At 21.6% G+C, this 7,561-nt stretch overlaps 1 protein-coding gene across 1 annotated transcript in view; it reads right to left on the reverse strand.

Annotated features, from left to right (window-relative positions):
• LOC112602913 (myrosinase 1-like) overlaps positions 1-3,503 on the reverse strand; it is a 4,574-nt gene extending 1,071 nt beyond the window's left edge. The window contains exons 1-9 of the mRNA XM_025351272.1: positions 3,385-3,503; positions 3,222-3,314; positions 1,706-1,977; positions 1,474-1,608; positions 1,204-1,326; positions 897-1,086; positions 676-773; positions 468-609; positions 2-106 (exon numbers count right to left, since the gene is read on the reverse strand). Of these exons, the coding sequence (XP_025207057.1) occupies positions 2-106; positions 468-609; positions 676-773; positions 897-1,086; positions 1,204-1,326; positions 1,474-1,608; positions 1,706-1,977; positions 3,222-3,314; positions 3,385-3,406 (1,180 nt within the window). The 5' untranslated portion in view covers positions 3,407-3,503. The remainder of the gene's footprint in view (position 1; positions 107-467; positions 610-675; positions 774-896; positions 1,087-1,203; positions 1,327-1,473; positions 1,609-1,705; positions 1,978-3,221; positions 3,315-3,384) is intronic.
• Positions 3,504-7,561: the final 4,058 nt, after the last annotated feature.

Consider the following 7,561-nt stretch of genomic DNA (forward strand, 5'->3'; position numbering starts at 1 on the left):
CCTCGATCTCTTCTTTTAAGATTAAGTTCAGCGGCCAATTCTTCTTCTGTCAGTGGTCGTACTTTTACGCTACTAAAATAGTTGAATAAAATAAAATCGAATGACCCTGTAACATTTTTTGATATTTTAGTGTAATATTCAAAACTATTAAAAAAGTTTGAATGTATGACATAATAACCTTTTTCCTCGTTTTAGGGAATAAATGAGGATTAAAGATATGGTTTATCGATAATTGAAATCTTAGATCTTTAAAAATCAGTATCTAGTGAAGACATCTATTTTTAATCTTTTTTCAAAGCTATCAGATTTTTTTTTTAAGATATATCTACCTACACATATTTTTCCGATACATATTTCGCAAGTCAATTACTACATAATTGAAGTACTAAAAAGTATTTTATAACTATTTTTTACAAGTTTATGTTATTTAATGAATAATTTTATCCAAACATATTATAGATTCATACCTTTAATTAATTCTTGTTCTTCTTTTGTAAATTGTTTTACTCGCTCGATCCGTATGTTTTCCCGTTCGTTAGATTTTTCAACTGATTTTAAAAATTCATCTGGATATTGTCCCGTGGCTAATATATGTGCTATCAATCCAAACTAAAAAATAATTTAATATCACAACATAAAAATGTGTAATAAAAAATAATTTTAATGAATAAATACTGTTGATATTATTGCGCTTTCAGCAGATTTTTGATGTTCTGGATTATTTGGGTCTTTTGGGTAAAACCAAGTTCCATCAATCGCAAAACTTATTTGCCCTAACATAAGCATATACATATTATCATAAACAAATAAATATGTACACGATAGTAATCAATACTTTGTAATGATTTCCTATATTTATTATAAATAAACACATAGATTGGTTTATAAAAGCCTACCTTTTTGTTCTTCTCTAAATTCTTCATTATACATTTGATAAGTCATTGCATGCGAATTAATACAGTGATGTATCGCGAGATAATCTGAATATCCACTAAATATCGATTCTTGATAACCAGGAGCAAAATGTTCGGAACCATATCCTTCAGCAGCTAAATGAACATCTTGAAACGTTGTCCAATATTTTACCTAATAGGTTATAGTTATTTTTAAAAATAAAAAAACACTAAAATATAATTTAATTATATGCATATATATATAAAGATACAAAAATTGTAATATTATAGTTTTTGTATGTAAACTTACTCTGTCTCCAAAATTTTTGAAACACAGTCTCGCATAAGTTAGATAAAATTTATAACAAGCCGAATTAGCCAGTCCTCCAAGTTTGTTGAAACATTCCGGCATATCATAGTGATACAATGATACCTAAATCGATATTTTATTGCATATTAGTATTGTTTAGTTAAATTTGGAACCTACAATATATCGATTGGTTAGGAATATATTTTTTTCTAACCTAGCTTTGATATACATAAAAATACTATGATTAGATAAAATTACATAAATACTTACCATTGGTGTGATTCCATTTTCGATTAATTTGTCAATTAAATTGTTATAATAAGCTATACCAGCTATTCCTGGTGTATGATCATGCATAACTGGAACGATTCTATTTGGACTTATGGAAAAACGATAAACTTTAACCTGAAATAATATTTAAATACTTACATAATTATTATTCATTACAAATTATAATTATTATTGAAAATTGGAATTATTCAATGTTTTATCGGAAACTAACACCCAATTCCTTAAGCAGTTTGACATCTACATCTGTTTTGTGGTATGTATCTGCAGCTATATCTCCGTTGAAATGAAAATGTGTACCATCTTCAATTGAAGATGATGGAAATTCATATACTCCCATTCCTTTATATATATCTGCTAATCTAGGTTTGATGTCCTTCTGTATGTATTTTTCGATTACCGACTTCGGTAAGTCTAAGAAGTATCTGAACGATTTGTTTGCTTCATTGGAATGAAAATAATGATCCCAGATTGATTCCGCCTTATCTAAGAACAATGATTTTATATTAAAACTTATTAAATTTGATAGATTTTAAAATGCTTAATTAATGTTCCGTCATTATAGAGAAAAAAGTTTTCGTGGCTTATACAAAAATTATTCTACTCTCCTTGGAAAGTAATTTAATGATTTTGAGTGTTATAAAGTGTTCTAAATTCACTAAAAAACATTTTTCAATAGAAAAAAATTAAGCAAGCGTTGATACAATTTTAACATTACTACAGAAAAAATATGTTTATTTGTTGAATTTAAACTATAATTGTTTAACATTTTATATCCACGGATGGAAATATATTTACGTCTTCATAATAATTGTAAATAATTGTAATCAAGGAGTTGGGCTAATAAAAACTATTGGTTTTTAAATAAGGGATCTAGTTTTAAGATAAATATAACTAAATATAAAATTGTATTTTATTCATATTGTAATAATTATGATTTTAAATATTTAGCACCAAAATCTAACATTAAAATACAACTTCAAATTATGTAATATTTCAATTTAAAATATTTGTATTTATTACGCTTTTTTTTTTAAATTTTATTGTTATTAGAATTTTTACATAAAAACATATATATGTCTTATGTATCAAAATATCATTTCAATCATAAGTTAATAATTTTATTTTATTACAAATATACATTTTACAAAGTAAACCATAATATTCAAACTTAGGTAGTCCCTACGATATAAGTGAAGAAAATTATCCATAAGGAAACTAACCTTCATCCCAAGCTCCTTCTACTTATAGACTATAACTTTTTAAAATTTTTTTGTCTGCGAATGGAAATATGATTACGTCTTAATAGTAAACATTATTAATTTTAATCAAGGAGAAGGACGAATGAAAGTTATTGTAAATAAAAATAATATGACTACTGTTATAATAAATATAAAATTAGATGAAAGTCATATTGTAAAACTTTTATAACTTTAATATTTAGCTCCAAAACCTAACGTTAAAATTAAAGTTAAAAATTATATAACATTTAAATTTTAAATGTATGTGTCTATTATGTTTTTTTTTTTAATTAAATTTTATTAAAAATTGTATATAAAAACATGTATGTATAATAATACCTTTTCAATCAAAATTTAATTATTATATTTGATTATAAATATACATTTTTTATAAATATAAAGTTAACCATAATATTCAAATTTAGGTATCTCATATTTATAGTAATATCTACAATAAAAGTGAATAAAATCATTCATAACGATACTTACCTTCATCCCAAGCTCCTTCTACTTGGTAAGATCCAGTCGCTGTCCCAAGAAGAAAATTGTCAGGAAATTGTTTTGTTGAGACGAAACTGTCAGCTAAATTTTTATTTTGAAATAAATATATTAAATATTTTATTTATAAAAATAATTAAAAAAAAAATTTTACCTTTTGATTTTTCATTTGCCATTTTTAGCAGAAGAGATGAAGAATATGTTTAATAAGTATGTGGATTTATATTATGGAACTCAGAACACTTGAATAGATGAACGTTGAAGAATATTCTAATACTTTAAAAAAGGCATATTTATATAATATAAATAAATTAAAATATGCCTATTCATTATTTTTCTTGATTATGAAATTGATAAAAGTCTGAAATACTAACTGTCGAAAAAATTTTTAATGATGATTTATACACTCATTATTTGCTTTTCAGAAAAAATCAGTTAAATTTATTGTTAGTTATCTAGATTTTATTTTAGTACTATAAATCAATATTATATACTTAGAAGTATTCGGGTATATTATAAACACACTGAAGTTAAAATATTATAATTAATATTTAATTAGATGATCAAAATTAGGTCATACAAAAATTACCAAAATACATAGTTACGTAAATAAGAATAATATTAATTTTAACTGTAGAAAGGTAAATTTAATGAAATTAGGAGTTATGTAAAGTTAAATAATATTTAGGTATGATGTTATATTATAAATATTTTAAGATTTGTATGTTTTATTTATTCGTTAAATATAGGTTTACAAGTATATTAACCTAATAATGAGAAAACAAGCTGTATTAACTTGATATTCTTGTGGGTTTGAGTCATGACGTTTTTAAACATAATATAATTTTTTTCATTTGTGTTTAAATAATAAATAATAATTAATTATTTATTTTCTATTAAATAGCAAAAACAATACGCATTTAATTTATTTTACTAGTTCATATTTACAACTGCATTTATATCTGTTGATTTTAATTAGAATATTAATTTAAATTAGATTAGTTTATTAATAATAAATGTGTTATCATTATTAGAATATTTTATCGTTAATGCAAGTTAAAATATATATATGTACAATTAATACAAAAATAACTAAATTCTCCACGATATAATTACTATTAATTAAAATAAATTCATGTTTAATATTATTAATACAATCAATGATATTATAATATATTTTAATTTTTAAAATAATATTACATTGATATTCATTATTAAGAAATTTTAAATTCTGATCAGAACAATAAATATATTTATTTTGTATTGATATATGTTTATATATTTTTTTTTATAAATCAAAAACAGATTTGTTATACATGTATATTTAAAAAAAAAATGATTTATACATTATTGAGCTATTTTAGAATATTTAAAATTGTTTCTTTCTTCTTAAAATATTGATATTAAAAATGTTCGTTTGATGCTAATTATTGAAAATTTTACACCAAAATTCTGAAAAATATTTCACTCTGGAACCAAAAAATAAATAATTACAATTCTTTAATGTTTAATGGATAATAAGTTAAATATTTTAATTACAAATACTAATTTTAATTATTTTGTTTAATATTAACTATTAAGTCATATAACACGCGGGAGTTTGAAATGTTTACAAATATGCGCAATGCTACACTAACATTTTAAAATCGTTTATACTAGTGTTATGATTTTGTCTCATTTTAACTAGTTAATAAAAATTAAATTTAATGAAACTAGTAGTTGTGTTGTGTTGAGTAAATAATTCTTTTACAAATTATACTTTTATTAATTATTATTAGTAGTATTTTATGTATTTACCTTTAAATATATAAAATATAAATACCTATACCGTACATTTTGAATAAGTTAAAAAATATAAACGTTATTATATTGTGTCTATATACTGTTAATTTTTATATCGATATTTTTTCATGAGTTTCAATACTAACATTCAATTTTCATTGCGAAATCATATTATTATAATAAATAAAATGTGTGATATTTAAGAATATTTAAGAATTTGTCCTCATTTTTTGTTGTGATTATTGATGTGAAATATATCAATAATTATTATCTCTGTAACTATTATTTATATATTATTATAACGTATTATTATTATTATATACCTATTATTATTTACATTTATTAGAAAGTTTTTTAATGAGAACTACGGGATGATACATTTTTTAAATTTATTTGTTATTGTCTATTTTATATTTTTTATTTTAAATTTAATACATTTATTACAAAGGCATCTTCAATGATACGAAATACTTGGAATTTGTTAAAAAGAAGAGTACATATTCTAGTTTATTTTATTAAATATTAAAAATATATTTCATGTTTTAATAATTGCCAGTTCAATGTCTAATTAATATGTTTAGTTATAATAGTATGATGATGAACTTAAATTTAAACTAAATTTCTTTACAAAAAAGAAAATTATAAACTGCGTGTAATTAAAATATCTGAGTAGAGAATTTAAGTGTAGGTAATTAAAAGTTATGGCTCCGATTGTTCTAATGATTGGTAACAGTAATAAGTATATAACCACACAATGTGTCAATACTTGTTTAATAAACTTCTTCATAAAAATTAAAAACTTAAAATCGTTATAAGTAGCTCATTTAAAAAATAAAAGTTGAAGTTGCAATAATTTTTTGTAGATGTGATTATTTTTACGATAAAAATACCATTAAACAAATAAATATATATTTGCAAGTAAATAAGTTTACTTAAATTATTAAGGTAATATTGCAACTGTGGATATTTGATTTAATAGCAAAAATGATTAGTAAATAAATAAAACTAAATTATTTTTCAAAAATTAAAATTTAGTACGATATATATTATTTTTTTTAATACATTAAATATATGCATATTATATAATATAGAAGAGATTTCTGATTTTCTCTACTAATACTCAAAATAACTGAAATACGTAAATATTTGTGTAAATACACTTTTTTTTTTTTATATATATTTATTTATAAATAAAAATTGTTTTTAAAGTTCAAAAAGTTTTAAAATTGAACGCAATACATTTTAAAATATTCAATATTTACATTACAACTAATATGTATGCTCATATTTTTATAGGCAATTGTAATTATTTAAATTTTGATGATATCTGCCAAGATCACGAACAACTATGAATTATTTTGTACTCAATAATTAAGATTTGCGATTCATACCATATCCTATTTAAAATTATCACACAGCTGTTTGTTAGTTCCTGATCAAAGTAATTAATTACACCTTAAAAATAAAGATACTTTTATTATAAACTATATGATATAATGTTATAATAGTTATAGTTGAATATATATATAATATGTATATTGTTTCTTTGGCGGTAAGTATTTTTAATAAAAAAGATGGTTAATTTTAAATATATGAATACATTTTAAAACATTCTTACATTATATTTTTAATTTTTACTTGTACAATCGTTTTTTGGATGTGATGATATATCATTGAATTAAAATATAAGTACCAATACAATAGTAGTTAATGACGAGATGCATACTAAATCTACCATACGTCCCTACAGCAAGGTGACTTTCACAAGTTTTTTTACTGTGAATTGTCAAGTTGAAGTATTCAACTTTATGTATATGAAGGATAATTTACAGTATATGATGTGAAGTTAAAACTTTGAACATACCAAGAAAGTTATTGAAATGTTTATATTTCTGTTATATTATTATTTATAATCGATGATAATGATTATATTTATTTTGACTAAAGATAAATTCAAATTATAACATTGAAAATTGAATGATAGTTTTTAAAATTTTTATTTAAAATTTATTTTTTTAGGAAATTGTATACATGTTGAGAAATTTTCTTTATTGACTGTTGTAGTAAAAATAAACTTTGAAAATTATAAGTAAATCATAAGGTTTTATTTGCAGACGTTACGTCATCATATATGTTGATATTGGTAATTTGTTGAAAATATAGTATAATAAATCTTTAATATTATACCGATAATATTATAAATTATTTGCATACCAAAATTCAAATATTTATTAGATAAAGTTATGTTATATTATAACAGTTATCGGCATTTTAAATCAACCGTCGACCGTATTATATTATATAATTTAATATACACATATATATATTATCTTAAAATTACTTCTTAGCAACAATTAATTTGACAAGTTTTAAAATTTTTAATAATAAGATATTGTTTCCATTATTTTTCAAATAATCTAGAGTCTAGCTGTGTGTACTAGGAATAAATTTATTGTGAACGTTAAAAACCGTTCTTGCGTAAAGTGAGTGTCCACTGTCGAGTGTATCTTTTCATCGAGTATCTCAGTCTCAATTTAATATATGACTTA

Source organism: Melanaphis sacchari, unplaced genomic scaffold (genome assembly GCF_002803265.2).
Source record: "Melanaphis sacchari strain LSU unplaced genomic scaffold, SCAv2.0 Contig91_pilon_pilon, whole genome shotgun sequence".
NCBI lineage: Eukaryota > Metazoa > Arthropoda > Insecta > Hemiptera > Aphididae > Melanaphis > Melanaphis sacchari.